We start from the raw sequence: 22411 nt of genomic DNA, 5'->3' as shown, positions 1-22411 counted from the left end.
AAATTTTACTCTTAATTAAACCACAAAGGTTCAAAAAGGGAGGAAGATAAAATTATCATCTAAAATAATGTATTTTATTTATTAAAGGTATTATCAAAAGCTCTCATAAAATTTTAATTAAAGAAAGCGACCCAAATTACAGTATTTTGAGGAAGTACGGAGAATAAATGTCTGGTTATCTAAATGACTTTAAAAATGTTTGCTTTTGTTTGGGCACACTAGAAGGAAAACAAAGGGGATGATGTATAAGTTATGAGAGGACAGCTTTCAGCTAGACATTAGGGAAGGGAGATACCAGGGACATCTGTTGCTTTTGTCGGCCTAACCTCCAGTAATCCATGTTCTCTGGCAATGACACTTTGTTTTCCTTTTGGAGAACTACTACTTGCCCGCCTCCCATTTTATAATTTATTCCTATATGTTTTTCATGAAATAACTTCTAAAATACTTGACTTGTTTTTATCAAATTTGAAATAGTAAATGTTACCAAGATATAATTCGTATAATTCAGATGCCATCTTGAAACAACAAAAAAGCCACTGATAATCAAAAAATCATATCTGTCATTTCTAGTGTATATTAGACTGATGAGATTAAATGAATCAAAGTAAGTTTCAAGACAGAGGACTGAATAAGGTGTCCTGTTCCCTGAGCCATTTATTTAGAAGGGGTATATCCTCCACTGTGTAATTGTTTGCTGAAAACATGCTACTATTGTCGCTGTAAATATCATCTTGATCAAGACTCGAATGTTAGGGAGTTCACCAGTTTCAGTAAGTATTTAATTTACTGACAATGTCACAATCAGGAAGCCAAACCGAACTTCTATCTGCTCTATAACTTTACAAAAGATGGACAGTTTGCTTAGGCAGAAAGGACAGTTCATGCCTTACCTGCAGTGGACAACCACAGGCCCCCGGCCCGCACAAGCAAGTCTGTCTTCTTCTACATCCAGCATGAGCTGTAGAAGCGGCTGGGCACTGTCTGGAGTCTTGTGATCGGGCCATGACGTGTACCAGTAATGCTTCACATGTTGGGTGTGACTTCCTTGCTGAAAATAGCAACAGCCACCAAATGTCTCATTTATTTGTACAACTAAAAGTTATCGAAACCACCATACTGCATTCCTTCTATCACTCCCATCTTGCTGGCAACTTAGTCCTAGGTGGTAAAAAAATCTAGGAGATTTTTAAAGAACAACCTTTCACCTCGAGCAAACTTTACTATAACTATTTACTGATATCAAAGTTTGCCAGTCTTGCCTTTATTAAATGAGAATATATATTTAGCATAGAAAGTGTACAGGGAACATATGCTACACATACATTTGTAATTTATTACTGTAAACAAAATGGTAGATGAAAATGTAGCCAAGAAAGAATTGGGATATAGTGTGTTTCCTGCTGTTTGAACATTCCTGAGGTTATGAAAGACATATTAACCAATATAAGGACACTTAATGTTATATTCAGCCACTCTAATATTTCTTCACTCATCCTACATTCCGGTTTTTAATAGTAGTGAGAAATCCCAGTAGTAAAGGAGCTACCGGAGTCACAAGATTAGAAAGGCTTTCAGTGAGGGGCCATGCATATCCCCTCAAAACTCAGTGCCCACTGGGGCCCTGGCATGGACTAGGCACTCGAGGACATGTATTGAAAGACAGGTGTTGGTAACTGCCTTCCTATCCCGAGCTTCCCATTAAAAACCATTGGCACAGCTCTGTCACTACTCTCTCTCCATTATCGTTATGTCCCAGCAGTGAGGCTCTAGATAGGATTGAAATCTTTGAGATGATTGTTCTCTAGAAGCAACAACAATACCATGGCAACGTTCATCAGCATCTGCTGCCCGTAAGCTAAATCAGGTAATTTTTCTATGATGTAATCTGGTCTGGGGAAAGTCCCTATAAATTACTGTAACTTCAAGTTTTGGCAGATCGCATCAACCCTTCAGGTTTGTCTTGCCTCCCACAGCCAGCCACCCACAAGCGCAGATTTTCTGTTTCACAGTTTCCAGGCCTTACTTAAAGCTGCTTAGGCCAAAGTGACATTAACAAAAAAATCATGGGAAAGTCTCCAGAGCAAGCTTTTAGTCAAAGGCATTCAAAAGGTTAAATGAAGAGATCTTTTATTTATGCAAATTAGAAGATCATAACATCATACTTAGTGAATTTCCTGACTAGCTGCTTAGTTAATTTAATTATTCCAGATACTTATAGTAGCTGACCACAAAGAAATACATGAGAGAATGATTATAATTTCTCTTTTGATCTTGACATTACTTAATTTGTTTAAAAATAATATGCAGTACTTATGAGGATGTATAATTTCAAACTAGCAATGTAGGTCTCTAACACCATTTACTTTGCAGATAGCTACATAATCCTACCTTTAAGACCAGGTTTCGAACAGTGTAGTTATCACATTCATTTACACTGATAACCAGAACCTCCACTTTTCCATAGATTCCTCTCTTTTCGGGCCAGTATAGTACACATTTCTGGTGAAGGGGAAAGAAGAACACAGAGAATATTAATGATTTTCATTGGCCTTGGAGTACGTTTCATTCAAGCATCTCAAGAGCTTTTATTTAATTAATTAAAAAATTCCAGTATCAAATATTATAATTCTGTAAACGCTCTAAACCAATGGAATTATACATTTTAAACAGGTGATTTTTGTGGTACATAAATTACATCTCAATAAGGCTGTTTTTTAAATAAAGTATCAATTTTTGCATGTACCTGTCAAACACTGCTGCTACTAATTCCACACACACACAAAAGGTGAAAGTTCCCAAAACTCCACAGACAAATTAAGAACTAATTAATAACTAAGTTAGGAATTCAGAAATTAATGTCCAAATATCAGAGTTAATCATGTGATAACTAGACATAAAAGGAATGCTTCTTACAATGACTGAGGCAAGTCATACTGCCTTGCTTCATCAAATGGAAATGTCTAATAAGAGTATCTGTAATGTGTTAGATGCCACAAAATGAGGTTTCTCTTGTATGTAAAGTAGATGTAACGACCTTTAATACTTCTATGGTGGTATATTTTCCAGAACCAAGGGTCTTTTCACTTATGGGGTCCATTGAAATAAATGTATAACAAAATTATTTAAAAAATATTTTTATAATGGCTCCTCCTTGAAGGGTTTAGTAACAGTAATAATAACTATATTGCAAGCAAGGCAATATAATGGTTAAGGTGCAGACAGCCTGGGTCCAAATTTTGGTTCAACCACTTATTAGTTGTGAATCCATAAGCAAGATACTTAACCTCTTTGGCCTCAGTTTCCACATGGAGAGCACTTAGGCAGGCATACAATAAAGCATTCAAAATGAGGTAAGAATGTTGGATCTGCCAGCATTTCTGGGTGTGGGTCGGGATCGTGTCTCATGAGACCGAAGAATGGACACATGGACCAGGGAGAGGCAAAGAGTTTTAAAAAGAGGAGAGTTTATTGAAAGCAAAGGGTCAGAGCTCCCGAGCGGGAGGGGGTCCCGAATGGGGGTGCCCAGTGACTGAGGCAAAAGCTCTTACTTTTATACCTTCTCTTGCCTGTTTGGGGAAGGGGGCTGGAGCTTTTCTAATGGAATTCATCTATCAGGTTTGTCCTGTTTGCCCATCCTGAAGCGATTAATGAAATAACCCATTCCTATCTATCAGATCTGTTCCTCTGTCTGGCCAAAAGGGATTTGAGATAATTTATTAACCTCAAGGCATCTATGTTACATGAAAAGAAAACTACAAAATGGGATTCAAGCATACATATGTACATATTATTTATTATTTTGTTTTTTAGTCAACTGCAAAAGACCTATTAAATTTTTTACCATATATTTTAATGACTAAGTATGTAAAGTGTGAAATTTGATGTTTTATTGGGAAAGCCCAGGGAAGCAATGTTAATTTTAGAAATACTGTTTAAGTAGCACTTATGTTCTTGCAAACACATATGCATATTTATAGAGAAATTCCTTTTTCACTTGTTGCCCTCAGTTGGGACCTTTCAGTACTCAGGACACTTGTTTCTTCATATCTATGTCAAAGGCATATGAGCACATTTGAAAACAATTAAGAACTTATGATTCAAAAGAATCACAGAACTACAGGAGAAGACATGTAAAGTGAACAGACACACCTCCATATTCTATTATGCTCAGTACTAACTATTCCACAAGCTAGAGCCACGGAGGAAGCCACTTTGCCTGGTGGAATCACTGTTTCTTTCTTCCATTACAATAAAAACACATTTGCATCCTTTATATTCTGGTTCATTTCCAAACAAAGTAAATCGTTTTCACCTCTATTTACATGCCACCCCACACGCAAGACAGTCACGCAATCAGGCTGAAGACTTATTCTGGCTGACATTACGTCAACATTAAGAAAAATAAAACCTTTTAAAAATAGAGCAATTTATTTCCCTCCTCATTTACAAGTTGTCAAACGTCTAAAATTTCCCCAGTTTGTTAAAGACAATCATACTAACCAATTTGCTTGGTTTCTTTCAATGGAGCATCAAGTATTTCGCTGCAAGACCCGAGCAATTGTATATCTAAAAACCCATGCCTCCTGGATAAATCCAAGAAGAGACAAAGTCTTGAAAAATGTATTGAACAAAAAAAGAGGCATTCAGGGGTCCAGCAGTCTGGCATACATGCCCCATTGTCCACAATCAGGCCCCACTTTGGGAAGGTGGCTCTCCAAACCAGCAGGAAAAGCTTCGAGGCAGAGGCTCACAACCTGCACCCTCTCAACAATAATTGAACAGGCTTGTGCACCTACTTGAGAAATGGAAATGCAGCTTGCTTCTCTCCCAAGCTTGCCGGGCCCTCTTGAATGTTTTTCTTGACTCTTTACCAAAAATGCAATTGGCAGCCAGGTCCCCATAGACAATGCAATGTGACTTGTTCATTCAAACAACCCTTAGTTAGCATCCCATGTCCTTTCTGAGATACAATAGTTTATTTTTACACACTGAATACATTCCCCCTTCCCCCCCTTTTAGGAGAATGTAGAAAAAGAGACCAGATATGTGTAGGTGCTTTTGAATGTGAGGTGGCGGAGAGCTGCAAATGTAGTTGTTTCTAAGAGCACAAGTTCATGTTTAAAATATTTTTGTGAACAGCTTTATAAGGTTTCTCTATTGTGGTGGTAACAAAGATACGAAGCAGGCAGAAAATGCAAGGAAGGAAAATGCTCTCTTTACAGATAATATTGTGAAACCACACTAATTGTAGGTAATTCGAAATAGCACGCTATCTAGCAGAATATAACCCCCATATCGTCACTATTTTTCTTCTAACTGGGCTAATTCTTTCAGTAAAATTATCTATTAATTCCAAGAAAAAGAGGTTTCCAGAGGGTCATGTGTCACTTGTGCAAACAATTAGCAAACCCTGACTGTAAAGATTCTGGACATCAATCAATTCTTCATAATCAGTGGTTCACAGCTAAAATAGAATGCATCACAAAGCAATGCAAATTCATATTTCAGTGATTTTTGTTTCTTTGACCCTCACTCCTCTCACCCCAACCATGTTAGGGCTATTTGTGTATAAAGAAAAAGGAGGTCTAGTGAGTAGTTTAGTTGCCTTAAAAAAAAAAAATCTTTTTGAACGTTACTTTCTTTTTAAATTCTATGCATCTAAAATCAGAGATTTTGCTGTATGAGCCAAAGACATGTATCATCACATAGAAAGTGGCTCTAAATAAATAAAAGAAGATGGTCAGCTTCATTTAAGTTACATTAGCTTATGACAGGAATAGAATGGGCGACATCATCTACAATAACTATTATTGTAGTTAATCTTATTCCTGGTTTTCAACTAAATATTACTAATATAGGTTTAGCAATGTAATATTAAAGTACTTTCACCAACATATCATTTAATCCCTTTCACAATCATTTGAGGTAGTTGGAGCAGATATTATTATTATTATTATTATTATATCATTTTACAGCAGATGGAACTGAAGGTCAGTTCCCTGTTTTGCTAGGCGTCCCTGGGAAAATTCCCTTGGAGACTAGGACCCTCTGAACAAATATCATTTTATAAATTCAACTTGTCCAATCTCTATCTCTTATCTGTACAATTGTCTAGAGCTCTAGTGACTTATGTCTAGCCACTTAGTAGACTGTACCATCCAGAGGTCTCCACGAGTCCTCAAATTCAACATGTTAAAAATGGAACTCACTTTCTTTCCTCATAAAGCTTTCCTTCCATCAGGGCTCATGACATCACCTTCCACTCAATCTCCCAAGCCAGAAATCCTGAAGTCCAGCTCTCCCTTGTCTCACATTCAATTAGAAACTAAGCACTGCAGCTTCTACCTCTGGAACACCTTTTGAATCTATCTCCTTTTCTCAGTCTGCTCTGCTATTACCTTAATTCTTTTTTTTTCTTTTAATTTATTGGGGTGACAATTGTTAGTGAAATTACATAGATTTCAGGTGTACAATTCTGTATTACATAATCTATAAATCCCATTGTGTGTTCACCACCCAGAGTCAGTTCTACTTCCATCACCATATATTTGATCCCCCTTACCCTCTTCTCCCACCCCCCACCCCCTGCCCCCCTTACCCTCTGGTAACCACTAAACTATTGTCTGTGTCTATGAGTTTCTGTTTCTCATTGGTTTGTCTTGTTCTTTTGTTGTTTTTGGTTTATATACCATTATCAGTGAAATCATATGGCTCTCTGCTTTTTCTGTCTGACTTATTTCGCTTAGCATTATACTCTCAAGATCCATCCATGTTGTCACAGATGTTCCTATATCATCTTTTCTTACCGCCAAATAGTATTCCATTGTGTATTACCTTAATTCTGTACCTCATTACTTCTTACCTGGACTATTGCTACAACTTCTTAACCTATTCTGTGCTTTGCCTTGCTCTTCTCATATCCAAATCCTATATTCTGCCACCACTTATATTCATGACATACAAATTGCATTATGTCACTCTATTTCCAAAACATCTTTAGTGGCTTCCTGCTGTTTGTGTAATGAAGCCCTGAGGTTTTGTTTGTTTCTTTGCATAGTCCCCTTACTACTCTATGCTCAAGCCACAGCAAACTGCCCAATTTATGTAGGCCATGTGGTTTCTTTGTTTGCTTGTTTAATTTTTTTCAATTACAGTTGACATACAATATTATATTATTTTCTGGTATATAACATAGTGAGTAGACATTCGACTTCTGGGTATTTATTTGAAGAAATCTAAAACACTACTTTGAAAAGACATGTTCAGTGCAGTATTATTTACAACCCAAGTGTCTTAAGTAGATGAATGGATAAGGGAAAGGTGGTACAAATATACAATGGAATTTACTCATCCATATAAAAGAATGAAATCTTGCCATTTGTGACAACATGGATGGATCTAAAGGGTATTACGCTAAGTGAAATAAGCCAGACCGAGAAAGACAGTAACCATATGATTTCACTTATATGTGGAATCTAAAGAACAAAATAAATGAACAAACAAAACAGAAACAGATTCATAGATACAGGAAGCATTTTGATGGTTGCCAGGTGAGAAGGGGGCTAGGGTAATGGGTGAAAAAGGGGAAGGGGATTAAGAAACACAAATTGACATGTGGGTTTCTTGTCTTCCTTTGTAAGCCACTGCTCTCTGCCTGGGTTATGTTTCCTTTGAGAACCTATTCACTCTTCAGGGCCCTATTAAAAAACTCCAAGGCTTCATATGAGGTATTTGGCCAAATGTAATGAAAATCAATTTGTTCTATGATTTTATCAGATAGAGAAAGGAAGGGTATGAAAGAAGGGAAAACTTACAACATGATTTCTTTACATGGCTTTTTGAGGGTAAACTGTTTGCAAAATGCTGACTAGGTCAATCAATGGAAAAAATGAGGTTTATAAGTAGTCACATAGTTAACTCACTAAAGTCACATAGATGAAAGATGCATGTAAAAATAGTGACAGCGTGTGGCTGTATTAAGTAGTTAAGAGAAGTGTTATGTTAGGTCAAATCACCAAGTGATTTCCTTACTTCATGAAAAATAAATTCAGTACATTATTGCACTATGAGGCCAATACTAGTGAGTTACTTGCTTTCTAATATCTTGCCTCCTTATTTGGCCCGTTATTCTGTTGGGGCAATAATTAAGTGCATGGGCTTTGGAATCAAACAAATCTGGATTAAAATTTGGTTTCCATCACTCACTAACTTTGAGGCTTTAGGCAAATGGCTTTAGGTATCTCAATCATAATATAAGGATAGTAAAGCCTACTTTGTAGAGTTAGAGTGAAAATTAACTGAATGAATGTATGAACTGGGCTTAGCACATACATTCAATAAATGGTAGTGGGTAGAAAGTATCTCCCACAGTATACATAATATGATCAACATGTATAGCTACTTCCGTCATTCTTACAAAGTGATGCAAGGGGCACCCAGTAACCTCTAGAGGTGGTCTGAGGACTTTGGAAGTGTGTAAGTCCGAGTTCTCATTTTTAGACTGATATAAATCCAGCTTTGTAGATTTTGTCATTATGCCTTCTCTAGCAATGCAATTGTTCATGATAAAAGAGTTTGAACACTGCATTTTTAAGATTCTCTGCCTTTCAAGAGGAATTCCCTTCTGGAGATTTATCTAAATGAAGGCGTTCATATTTACCAGCAATACAATCTTTTCTCTTGCAATATAACATAACTGATTTTTCGGCTCTGTTTTTAAAGGTTTTGTTTAGACTCATTTTATAAAAAATAACTATGAGAATATTGGGATTATTAAGTTAGAGCTGCCAACTGTTCATTTATTTATTTATTAAAAAGTAGAACATGCAAGACAATATAAAGCCTGGGAATTTCTAAAGATAAACTCCACCTTCATTTTTGGGGGGAGGAAATGATTTTTGTCTATTCTAAACAATGATGCTTAAATTGAAAGTTGGCACATTTTTGATAAACAGCATTTTCCTGGTAGTGTGAAGTCTACTGCACTTTTCTTTTGAGCCAGACTTCTTAGTATCATTTTGATCTGTAAAACATCAAAGTTTCCTCTATAGCATTATATTTACATATTTAGAGAGTCTGGATGAGAAGGAATTTTTATTTTAATTTAATGAATAATAAACAATAAAAAAGTCAAAATTTTTACTGCAATATTTGGGATTATGACTGGGTACGGGAAAATACAATTAGCAAATTACACATAGAAAACATGTAACAAATAGATTTAACTATTATTTCCAGAAGATATATCCCAGGCATTTTAAAAGACAAGAGGCTAAAAATGGTAAGAAAAAAATATATACCTCTCCAATTTCTAAATTCAGCCAAAAAGAAAAACTAAAACTCACTCTCCCTTTAGTGCTGTCATTATTACCAAAAAAATAAAAAAAATAAAAAATAAAAAAAAATCCAGCTTTCAACAGATGCTCTTGGCTTTCCTAGGGAGAATGTGAATTCTGAGAATGGTACCAACATGTTAGCTCCAAGTATGATAGACTTGAAAAAGAAAAAACAACAGGGGCTCCATTGCTCTGAAGACTCAGAATGGAGACTTCTGAGCACCACCAGTGAACCAACTCAGTGTCACATTGAAATACATATACTGGGGGTGCCAAAAAATGTAAATACATGACTTGTAGTCATCTTTTGTTATAGGTATATATTGAGTAATACATTTTTAATACAGTTTTTCCTTTCTTAAAATATGTATACACTTTTTTTGGGCACCCTCTGTGTATCTCCTACAGCAGTTCTGTTAGATTGACAACCTTGGTCTTGGGGACAGAGGAGAAGAATCACTGACTGTTGGGGCTTTGGCATGCTTGCCAATTGCTCATATCATCCCTATTAGACTTCTTTAAAATATGTCACACAGTAGTCAACCTCTAGGGAATGCTTTCTGACCAAGAATCTTAGCTGCTTCTAAGTTGATGAAAGTCAGGAACAAGGCATATTTCTGACTTTTTCTATAAAAGAGAACAAATACATCACAAGATTTGAGGAGTAAAATGTTCAAGACAACAGTATTATGATTTAGCTTACAGTTACTACAACCTATTCTGCAATTCTTGTGAGCTATTGTTTCATATATGCTTGGCCAAGTGTTAATCCTTAATAAATATGTAACACTGACAAGTAAGAAATGTTTTCTGTGGAAAATATAATTTATTTGTCTTAAAACATTTACATGCTTATACTTACATAATTATATAAAATTACAGTGCTATTTCTATGTTCAATTTATATGATTTTATTTTTAACTGAAGAGAAATAGAACTAAGTAAGGGTATGAATGTACTTTGAGAAAACACATTATGACAATCTATCCAGAAAATTGTAATTCAAAACAAAGTGGGAAGGAGTGTTATTAAGTAATTCTACTAAGATCTAGGAAATGTTGCTAAATCCTGCATGAGTTCTGGGTTGTCAGTTATTTTCTTTCATCCCTTTGTAGGTAGTATTCATCTGATTTTTGGCCTCTATTGTTGCTATTGAGAAGCCATTTGTTAATTACTCTGGTTGTTAAAATCGACTCTGTAGTGTTTTTCAGTTCCATAGATGTGTCTAGTTGTGGATTTACTTTGACTTATCTAGCCTAGGATACATTGTGCTTTTCAAATCTGAGAGTTCATGTCTTTCATCAGTTTTGGAAAATGCCTAGCCATCATTTCCTCAAATGTTACTTCTTTTTTAAAAAAGTATTCTCCTTTTTCTTCTTCCAAAACATCCATTAGACATATGTTGAACATTTAAATACTGTCCTCTGTGTATCTTGAGTTCTCTTTCATATTTTTGGCCATTTTGATCCTCCAGGTAATTTAGTTAGTTCTATTTTTTAATCTAATAATTACTCAGGTGTTTCCAGCCTGCTATTAAACCTGCCTAATGAGGTTTTCTTTTTCATAATAATGTCTATACAATAATTATTTCTAGGACTCTTTGGTTTGTTTAAAAATCTCCCTAGTTGAGCAAAAGAAAAAATAAACATGTGGGATTACATCAAACTAAAAGTTTTTCACAGCAAAAAAAAAAAAAAACAAAAAAAAAAACCCAAAAAGGCATCCTACTGAATGGGAGAAGATATTTGCCAATGATACATCTGAAAAGGGACTAATATCCAAAATTTATAAAAAACTCATACAACTCAATACCAAAAACAACAAACAACCTGGTTAAAAAATGGGCAGAGGATATGAAGAGACATTTCTCTATAGAGGTCATACAGATGGCCAATAGACATATGGAAAAATGTTCAATGTCAATAATCATCAAACAAATGCAAATAAAAACGACAATTAGATACCACCTCACCCCAGTCAGAATGGCTATCATCAATAAATCAACAAACAACAAGTGCTCGTGGTGATGAGGAGAACAGAGAATCCTGGTGCACTGCTGGTGGGATTGCAGATTTGTGCAGCCACTATGGAAAACTATATGGAGGTAGCTCAAAAATATGAAAATGGAACTACCTTATGACACAACAATTCCACTTCTAGGTATCTATCCAGAGAAATCCAAAACACTAATTTGAAAAAAAAATATTCACCGCTATGTTTAGTGCAGTGCTTTTCACAATAGCCAAGACATGGAAACACCCGAAATGCTCATCAATAGATGATTGGATAAAAAATCTGTGATACATTTATACAATGGAATATTACTTGGACATAAAGAAGAATAAAATATTACCATTTACAATGACATGGGTGGACCTAGAGGATATTATGCAAATTAAGTAAGTCAGACGGAGAAAGACAAATATCATATGATTTCACTTATATGTGGGATCTAAAGAACAGAATCAATGAACAAACAAAACAGAAATAGACTCAGAGATATAAAGGAAAAAACAACAACTGATGGTTGCTAGATGGGAGGGGGTTAGGGATGGGAGAGAAGGTAAAGGGATTAGAAAGTACAAATTAGTAGTCACAATATAGCCATGGGGATATGAAATACAGTTTGGAGAATATAATCAATAATGTTGTAAAGATTTTGTTGAGGGTCAGATGCGGGGGGGCGCACTTCTCTGATTAGGAAGACCACTTCATGAGCTGTGTAGATGTCTGACCTGAAGCTGAAAAATATTGAATGTTAACTATAATTTTATATCTATATCTATATCTATATCTATATCTATATCTATATCTATATCTATATCTATATCTATATCTATATCTATATCTATATCTATATCATCTATATTGTCATGGGATGTGGAGTACAGCATAGAGAATAGAGTTAATGGAACTGTAACAGCTATATACGATGTCAGAGGGGTAGTACATTGTGGGAGGGGGGTTATCACCTTGTGAGGGGTGTAAATGTCTAACTCTTATATTGTTTTATACACCTGAAACTAAAAAAAAAAGAAAGGAAGGAAGGAAGGAAGGAAGGAAGGAAGGAAGGAAGGAAGGAAGGAAGGAAGGAAGGAAAGGAAGAAAGAAAGAAAAAAGAAAGAAAGAAAGAAATAGCAATAGGCAAGGGGAAGGATTGAAAATAGTAAAGAAGCCCAGTTACGGCCTCTTTTTCACTAAAGGAAACAAACCTATTATATTTCTGAACTGATAAAGTGGAGTAACTTTACCTTTGAATACATTTTTTAAATTAAAGTTTATTGGAGTGACAATGGTTAGTAAAGTTACATAGGTTTCAAGTGTACATTTCTGTAATACATCATCTATATATCACATTGTGTGTTGGGGGGTAGATGAGGGTAAAAGGGATCAAATATATGGTGATGAAAAGAGAACTGACTGTGAGTGGTGAACACACAATGAATAAAATTTAAAGTATTGATTATTTAAAAAAAATCTTCTTAGTCTTTTTTGATAGTAGCTTGTTCCTTTTAAAGTTTTTTTATTTTATATTTTGTGTGCTTAATTTTAAAAAATATAGCTTACCCTGTAGTTTTTATTATTCAATATTTTTGTGGATCTATTTCTACTATTTGTTGAGTCTTCTGATTTTTCCTTATGTTGTTTATTTATCTGTATGTCTCATAATTTCGACTTATACATTTGAGTTTGGCTGGGCTTTTCTGTGGAAATTCTGTGAACTATATGCTGAGAGTATACGATCCAGAAAGTTTTTTGCCTTTGCTTCTGTAAAGAGCCACAGAGCCTTACCAATCTGGTATTACTTTTTATATTAATTACTCCACTTGGCATTTCCTGGTTTTTGAATTCTGAATATTCAAGAGAACCTTTTTATTTATCCCATGAGAAGGCCAGACTTAGATAGATTAACTTCCTGTTATAGTCCTATTTTGGGAGGCAGGTTTAGTTTTGTGGTTGACCTTTTCACTGAAAACACAAGTCACCTATAATTCTCTGGTTTTATGTCTTTTATTCCATTTTTGACTGCTGGAATTTCCTTCACTTTCTCCCCCCAAGCTCTGCTGTGCCTGTTATTTCTTATTTTACCTACTACAACTGATTTTGTAATGGAAGGTTTTACAGGTTATCTAGCCTGCCATATTACATAAGTTCTATAGTGTATATTCACAAAGAGTACACCTTTTAACTCTGAAGACTCTTTTCTTGCTATGAAGGTAAAATGTCATGGATATTAAACAACTGTTTATGAATTGTCAGTGGCTTAATATGTTTCACAGATTGATAGGAGGTGAAACAGCTGAGAATATTATGGATTATTTTTATTATGCCACCTCAGGCTTTCAGATAAGATTCATAGAAATGCCTTTATTTAGTAAGCCATATAGTTAATTAAGTATATAACTTCATCTACTGCCCCCAAATATACTTTTCTTCCCAAAATAAACTTTAGAAAAAAAAGTCCTTCGTCTATTTTAGCAAAAATGGAAGAAAACAACAGATGAAAAAAACCCAAAACATAAGTTGCTATTTGTGAGTCTGAATTTTCTTGAGTAGCAGCAGGATTGTGCTACACTTAAGGGTTATAACTCACCAAAGGGTTATAAGAGAGAACTCAGTTTTCTTAAATTCTTATTGTCATGGTGAAACCCTGGTACAGTAATTCTGACAAGAAAACAAACACAAATGCTGGCTAAAATCAGACTGTAAACTATCCCAATAAGATGCCCTAAAATTTAAGCAGTACCTAGGACAGCACCCTTTGGGAATTACAGAATTTTATTTTTATGATGCAAAATACAGAATGAGTATTCTATAAGCGAGAAAGATTCTCAGAAAAGAAGACTAGTATAGAAATGGAATCTAATTTTGTCTCTTTTTGGATTTCTTATGAAGATATTGAGAAAGTTGCGTGACTCTTGTCATTTCCTTTAAATCTTTCCTCAAATCTCACTTCTTAGTGAAGCTTATCCTGCCCATCCTATAAAACACTGCAGCTTACTCTTTCCCTATACCCCCTCTCTTCAGCTCCGCACATTCAATCCCCTGATCCCACTCTACTTTTTTTTCCCATTGCATTCTTCCCTTCTAATATTTTTATGAATTTATTATGTTTACTGTATTTTGTCTGTCTCCCCCGACTGATCTACCAAGGGCAGGAATATTTGTATGTTTTGTCTACTATTATATTGACGACAACTAAAATAGTACCTGTTACATAGTAGGTACAAAAATTACTTGGGATACCAATGAATAATTTTTTATTTCGGTGCCTATAAATCAGGGTGATAATTCATAACCCCTCAATCCGTTATTGAGGCATGCAGGTACAAATGAGATATAGGTATGCCATAAATATTGATTTATCTGAAAGAAAGTCATCATTCACAGAATAACACCAATTACTATTTTTTGGAAGCATAAGGTCACCTAGCTTTTACATGTTTTAATGTTTCCATCTTAAAGCTGTTATTAAGTACATGGAAATTTTCCTTATACAACATTTCTTCTATACCAACAGAAAATATATAACATTTAGTACTTGGTTGAAGGTCATACCTCATTTTTTTCTTTGAGTTTTGTGATCATAACAATGACAGGACTGTCTTCCTGCCAAACCATCTGCCAGAAATCATTCACGGTGTTGATCATGGGGCCCTGTGTGGCGATGAATGCCTTCTCTTTGCCACGGTAGCCCTAGTTTGAGTAAAGAGAAAACAAACAAACAAACAAAAAATACAAAAACAGCTTTGAAGTTCATGCCTTACACTGAAAGTTTAGGTGAAAGATATTCAGAACAAAATTGCTCTGCTGGTCCAAAAGCAACACAGATATCCGTGGTTTCATTCGTTGTAGTGCCACAATTCATGTGGTTGTTTTCCCAGCAAGGACTGCATAGCATACGGTATTGAGGGTCATAATGCTTAGTCCTCCCCAGAGTGCCCACACAGGACACTGTAACCACAGAGGCACAGGAAAGGAAGATCCACTGCAAAAACCCACTACCAATGCTGATGACGGCTAAGCAAACAACAACAAAAAACTTGCTAGTACAAGGTAAGTCAAAACTGATCTACTCTGAAGAAAAAATATATATAACAAACAATTGTAAATAGTAAGTTTACTATTTTTTACTATTTATATTAAGTTTACTATTACCATGACCATCAGAAAGAAATTTATATGTATTCACTTACCCGGATATAATTTGCATTAATGTAGGTGCTCAAAGAATCGGTTACATTTTTTGGTCTTAAACACACTCTGCTGAGGGGATCTAATGAAGCAAACAAGAAATAATACATTAAAAGATTTAGTCTTCTTACAGTTTCTTAAACACCAATAACCAGTACATAGTACACCTGTTAACTTACATATTGACTGTCAGATGTTCATCAGTGTTTGTTATTGGTGCTTCTGTCTTTATCCATCCATGTTTATTGAGGGACATCTTTTTTTTTTAAACATTAAGTGATTTTTTTTTTTTTTTTTTTAAGATTTTATTGGGGAAGGGGAACAGGACTTTATTGGGGAACAGTGTGCACTTCCAGGACTTTTCTCCAAGTCAAGTTGTTGTCTTTTCAATCTTAGTTGTGGCGGGTTCTGTTCAGTTGTTGTTCTTTCAGTCTTAGTTGTGGAGGGCGCAGCTCAGCTCCAGGTCCAGTTACCATTGCTAGTTGCAGGGGGCACAGCCCACCATCCCTTGCAGGAGTCGAACCGTCAACCTTGTGGTTGAGAGGACACGCTCCAACCAACTGAGCCATCCGGGAGCTCAGCAGCAGCTCAGCTCAAGGTGCTGTGTTCAATTTTAGTTGCAGGAAGTGCTGCCCACCATCCCTTGCGGGAGTCAAGGAATTGAACTGGCAACCTTGTGGTTGAAAGCCCACTGGCCCATGTGGGAATCGAACCGGCAGCCTTCGGAGTTAGGAGCATGGAGCTCTAACCGCCTGAGCCACCGGGCCGGCCCCTATTGAGGGACATCTTGACTCCTGTTCTTTACATAGATCTTATGGTGCATAAACCTGAGATGGTGAGTTTATACTTCTGTGGGTTTTCTTGTAGGTTTCTGATTCTTGATCCCATTTTTCATTTGTGATTCTTTCTTGTTCTTTGGGTTTGGAATTTGCACCATATCCCCCTACTCCCGTCTCTCTCTCTCTGTCCTGACCAATGATAAATATTTGGTCTGACCCAAATCCTCTCTTACTATTTGGAAGAAGCTGTCTTTAGTTACCATGTATTTGTTTGATAGGTTATTATAGTGCTAGCAACATTGTCTTAAATTCTAAAATCACTTTCCATCAAGAAGTTGAAAAGCTCTTTGTGAACCATGGTGTTATGAAAAATATGGTGGTTATTTTTAGCAACATTTACATAAATAAATTAAGATCAAATCATCCCCTTATGATTTCTTTAACCCAGTACATTCTGAGCCTCTTGAGGGCATGAGTGGGGATTTTTCATTATCCCTGTAAGACCTAGTATCTAATACAGTGCTTAGATATATAGCAGCTGTTTAATAAATGTCTATTGCATTGATTTAAATGGTCCCTTCCATGATTCCTGATTGTCATAGTAGAATTTCCCAAACTGTTATCTGTAAACAATTTCTTATGTAACAAATAGAATTAGGTCATATAACTTGTAAATTGGATCCTCTTTAAAAAGGGAGGGTTCAGTAATGAAATAAATACGGGAAACACTGAATTTAACAAAGTTGAACCACTTTCCTTTCCCTACAGGACCCCTTCCTTCCTTCTTTCCTTCCTTCTTTCCTTCCTTCTTTCCTTCCTTCCTTCCTTCCTTCCTTCCTTCCTTCCTTCCTTCCTTCCTTCCTTCCTTCCTCCCTCCCTCCCTCCCTCCCTCCCTTCCTTCCTTCTTCTCTTTTTCTTTTCCTCCTCTCCCTTCTTTCCTCCTTCCTTTTTCTATTTTCCTCTCAACAAATTATAGAACACATATAGATTTGGAAAATAGAACACATGAAGTTTCCCTAGGTCTGTTTTAAATTTTAAAGGTGTCTTTAAAATACCTTCTGACAATCTTAAGTCTTCTATTTAACAGACACAATTATACCTGGATCCTGATATTTTGATTGGCATCATACCCGATTTTGTCAAAGGCTCTGCTGTGCTTAAGATTTCCTCTCCAGGAAGAAATGTGTTTGAAGTCAAGAGAAGAAACAATTAGCTGAGGGACAAGTGTACCACTGGCAGTGATGGGCAAAGGCAGAGGAATAGGATAGTTTCCAATGATGAATTCACAATAAATGGGAAATGGGAGGAAAAGCAGGGATTGGCCACACCCTCAAGGTGACTGGGAGTCATCTTTAAATTTGTTTCAGGCAAGATGAGAGGGCTCCAGCTCCGTATTGTTCAATATTGTAGCCACTAGCCACATGTAGCTCATTAAATGTAAGTTTATTAAAGTAAAATAAAATTTAATAATGAGTTCCTTCAGTATACTAGCTATACTTTAAGCCCTCAATTGCCACAGGTTAGTGGCTATCACAATGGAGATACAGAACGTTTCCATCATTGCAGAGAGTTTTAGTGGACAGTGCTGATTTTGGCAATGGAAGATTGGTGATTCTATAGAAACTCATTTTTTAAGACCCATGTGTAAATTATAAGAGAAAACAGGGTTCTTAAATAGTTTGCCTTTGAAACTGTAAATTTTTCTCTATATACACAGTGTCCCTATTTTCTGGAATTGGTTCTGGGGTTAATGATGGATTTATGTTGTTGAGTAGAGGAAGAAGAGAAAAATTAACATTAGTTGAGGGTTTACCAATAGTTGGAACTTTCCTAGGTCTTTTACCCATGCTATCATTTAATTCTCCCAATAGTCCTACAGGTAGAATTATTATCACTATTTTTAGGAATAAAGAAAGGATGGCACAGGAAGATTAAGTAGCCTGACTTAAATTGTAAATGTTTTTGCCAGGTTAGGAAATCAAGTTTAACTCCAATATTTTGCTTTAGCCACATAACCTGTTGCCTTAATGAGCACTTCACTTATTTGCATGTCTATTCTGTTGTATGCACTTAATATAATAAAACAAGAAACACTATTTAAGTAGAAAACATTACCACACATTAAATTTTTAAACATGAAATGATGGCTAAAGCAAATAGGGTTCTTCAATTTTATCTATATTGTTTTATATTTGTATAAGTAAGTTGACTGCATGAAAGAAATATACACAAAACCTATTATTATTATACTTCATTGTTGTACAAATAATTTCATATTAATATGGAATCAGTTTTTCCCCCATTGCTTTTGTGATTTAGGATGTAGACACACTGGTATTTTTATCATTAATGCTTGATTATATTGTAAAATAATTTGATATAAACTTGACCTTAGCATTTTAATCTACAATTTAGAGTGTTCTGAGCTAGGCTAGGCGGACACTGTCCTAGAAAAGCAGCTATGATTTAATTGTTTCTTGTTATTTCTGTTTCAAAACATTGTCAAAATTATATAACCTCACTCTTATATACAAGCTGACAAGCTTCTAAATGTAAAAGTTTATTGTAGGTCAAAACAATAAAAATCATAACATTTAAAATCTTAATCATTTGCTAATTTTTAATGTAATGTTTCAAATTTATCTCATATTACAGTCTAAATAAACTGTACAAAGAACAACTTTCTATTCGTTCTAGTTTTTTCCTGATGATTTTCAACCAGTGGTGTGGCTTGTGCAAGCAATATTTACGAAATTATATTTAGTGCAACAGGGGGTGGGTGTGGTATTCAGGCTACAGACATTTTCAACAGAAAAATCCATTTGCAACATCAGTTGTCAGCACAGGTGCTCTGGCTCAAGCGATCCACCCAGTTCTGGGAATGGAAAAGCTGACACAGGACTAGGAAGCTGTTGTTTAATATCATCTGGGCAGCAAACAGAGAAGGCTGAGCTTTTAAATAATCCTAATAATTTTCAAATCCTTCTGAGATTAGATAGGTAAATATAATAATTGCAGTGCATATATGTGCCTATTATGTTTGGTGAATTAAAAAATAAAATCTTGAGAGAGAGAAAGAGAGAGAGAGAGAGAGAGAGAGAGAGAGAGAGAGAGGCAGAAATTCTAACACACACCCGTTTCACCCCATTCAGCCAATTATAGTTGTAAAATATCTTTCACAGTGAGTGAGTATAACTTAGGTAAATAGATTTAACTATATAGACCAGTTTAAAATATGCTATAGTAGAGTGACTTTAACAATGCATTTCCAAGTCCACCAGAAGGGGAAGCTCAAAGACATCATATTTCTTGCTATTACCATAAATATGGAGAATTTGATGTCTTATGAGTTAATTAATGGACTGAATTAGGAAGACTCCATTATTTCAATGTCAATACTTAAAAAAAAAAAGGTCTTTGTGGCTTCTATCTTCCCACAGCTATTGCCATGAGAGGCTTATGGATTTTGCCAAAATCCCAACTATATCTGTTTGTCTAGTGATTAAAAATTCCACTTCCTCTCCAAAGTAGTTTTGCCACTGTAGGCAGAATTAATTACTCATTCATCTCTATACTCCCACAGCACTTGGGCCAGATCTCTATTCTTATTATATTGAATGTATTTACTTGTTTACACGTCTTTTCTCTCCTTGATCTTATAAACTGTTCCTTATTCCTTGCTACCTCCTGGAATCCAGTTCATATCTTGATATCAATATATTTCATGGAGCTAAATTTAATTTTAACATAGTCTATAGCAGTATTACTCAACATGTGGTTCTGGTATATCATCTGAATGAGAATCACCTGAGTGTTTGCTAGAAGTACCGAATTCCTGGGCCCGACAGCAGACCTATTTAAACAATTCCCAGGGTGGAGCAAAGGACTCTGGATTTGTAATGAGGACTCAGCGTGACTGCTATGTTTCTTGCATATCTTTTTGTAAATTTTTAGTTTATGGTTACCATGTGCTTCATATATACCAAGCTATGTTTATAGCAGTCCATTTTAAGTTGATGGTTGCTTAAGTTTGAACACATTCAAAAATCACTATCATTTTTACTCACCCCTTTCATGTTTATTTTTTGTCATTATTTTTTATTTTTTTTGTGTGTGTTTGTGTGTATCCTTTAATTTACTGTTGCAATTACACATAATCTCCTTAGTTTTGCCTTTTAACTTTTGTATTGGTTGATCCACTGATTTCATTATGTGTTTGCCTTTCTCAGTGAGAATTCTTTTTCTTTGCTATATTTTCATATTCATATTTTTGAGTTTTTTTTTCTTCTTAAAGAAGTCCCTTTAACATTTCTTGTAATGCTGCTTTGGTGGTAATGAAGTGCTTCAGCTTTTTCTTAGTGGAAAACTCGACTCAGCATGTTTGCTTCTGGCTATTAATTCTCTATCTCTCTCAGAAGCTTCTGCTTTCCTCTAGTCCTTTTAAAAGAATTTTTCCAACTTATTTTTGCTTTGGGCTTGTTTCTTTCAAACTGTGTGATCTTAGTCAAGTCACTGAATTTCTTCTGCCTCAGTTTCTTCACAGTTCTGAAGGCTGAAAGTCCAAGGTCAAGGTGCCAGCACGGTCAGGTGAGGACCCACTTCCAGGTCACAGACTTCTTATTGTGTCCTCACATGGAGGAAGGAAGGCAGTACTTCATTCCTTTCTACTGCTGAATAATGTTCCATTGTATGGGTATTGTGAATTTTGTTTATCCATTCATAAGTTGATAATATTTTGGTTATTTCCACTTTTGGGGAATAATGCTGTTACAAAAATTTGTGTACAACTTTTGTGTGGACACATGGTTTTAATTTCTTTTGGGTATATATCTAGGAGTAGGATGTCAAAGTCATATAACTCTCATTTTTACCTTTTGAGAAGCTAGCAGACTATATTTCCTGAGTAGATGTACCATTTTACATTCCCACCAGGAAATGTATGAAGATTCCAATTTCTCTACTTTCTTGCCAACACTTTCTATTGTCTGTCTTTTTTATCATAATCATGTGGACGTGAAGTGGAATCTCATTGTGCTTTTGATTTTCCTGATGGCTAAGGATGTTAAGCATCTCTTCATATGCTTATTGGCCATTTGTTTGTCTCCTATGGAGAAAAGTCTATTCAAGTTCTTTGCCAATTTTTAAATTGGGTTATTTGTTTTTTATGAAATCATAAACTAATTTAAGGTCCTGAAGATTTACATCTATTGCATACTAAAAGTTTTATAGTTTTATCTCTTACTTTTAGGGTTCTGATCCATTTTGAGTTAATTTTTGTATGTGGTGTGAGGCAGGGTCCAACTTAATTTTTTTGCATGTGAATATCCTGTTATCTCAGCACCATTTGTTGAAAAGTCTATTCTTTCCTCCATTGAATTGATTTGACATCCTTGATAAAATTCAATTGATGATAACATGTGACACAATGCAATTTTAGAACCATGTATCTACTAGAACTGTGAGTTGAGCATTATGATAAGAGTAACACAAAATAAAGTTATTAACTGCCAGACCATTTTAATGATATGTGTTTGCAATTCCAAATTTGGTTTGTATATGGAAGTTGTGATGATGGGAAATGGTGAGGTAGGGGTAAATGTGGGAAGGCTTATGCTTTACAATGCAAACTATTTAATTCAAGAAACTTACTTGGCAAAATGGTCTTATAGCGATTTTTAGTTCCATGACGAGGAATGTCAATTTCTTTGGGATCCACAAAGTTCATTGGTATTTCCTGCAAAAATGAATATCAAATTAGTATATCTAATGCCTCCAAAAAGAAAATGTTAACAGGGGGCCATCTGATCCGGAATGGTATTGGACTTCAAAGTCACTTATAAAACAACAGACTACCACCTCTGGTTGACCAACACCCTTCCTTTCATAAACATATCAGCTGCACCCTGGCAAGCTGACTCTAAGAAACAGTTCTCTGTGTTAGAAAGTATTATTTTATATGTAGTTATTAAAAAGACATATAAAACTTTGGTTGGATTTTAAGAATCCTGTTCTCCCTAGTTGCTGAAAATATATAAACAGGAAGCTGAAAATTGATATTTTATCAATTTATTCAAGTTTCTTCAACTCTTAATATAAGTT

The 22411-nt window shown here is 35.3% G+C and overlaps 1 protein-coding gene across 6 annotated transcripts in view; it reads right to left on the bottom strand.

Moving 5' to 3' along the window:
* Positions 1-22411, bottom strand: part of PTPRR (protein tyrosine phosphatase receptor type R) — a 244596-nt gene that overhangs the window by 19200 nt on the left and 202985 nt on the right. For all 6 annotated transcript variants that reach the window (XM_019748998.2, XM_074325415.1, XM_019749000.2 and 3 more), the window contains 5 exons: positions 21962-22046; positions 15536-15615; positions 14898-15035; positions 2392-2502; positions 894-1051 (listed from right to left, as the gene is read on the bottom strand). In XM_019748998.2, coding sequence (XP_019604557.1) covers positions 894-1051; positions 2392-2502; positions 14898-15035; positions 15536-15615; positions 21962-22046 — 572 coding nt within the window. The remainder of the gene's footprint in view (positions 1-893; positions 1052-2391; positions 2503-14897; positions 15036-15535; positions 15616-21961; positions 22047-22411) is intronic.

This window comes from Rhinolophus sinicus, linkage group LG02, assembly GCF_036562045.2.
Source record: "Rhinolophus sinicus isolate RSC01 linkage group LG02, ASM3656204v1, whole genome shotgun sequence".
NCBI lineage: Eukaryota > Metazoa > Chordata > Mammalia > Chiroptera > Rhinolophidae > Rhinolophus > Rhinolophus sinicus.
The sequence above is the reverse complement of the archived record's forward strand: the minus strand, read 5'-3'. Positions and strand labels throughout refer to the sequence as shown.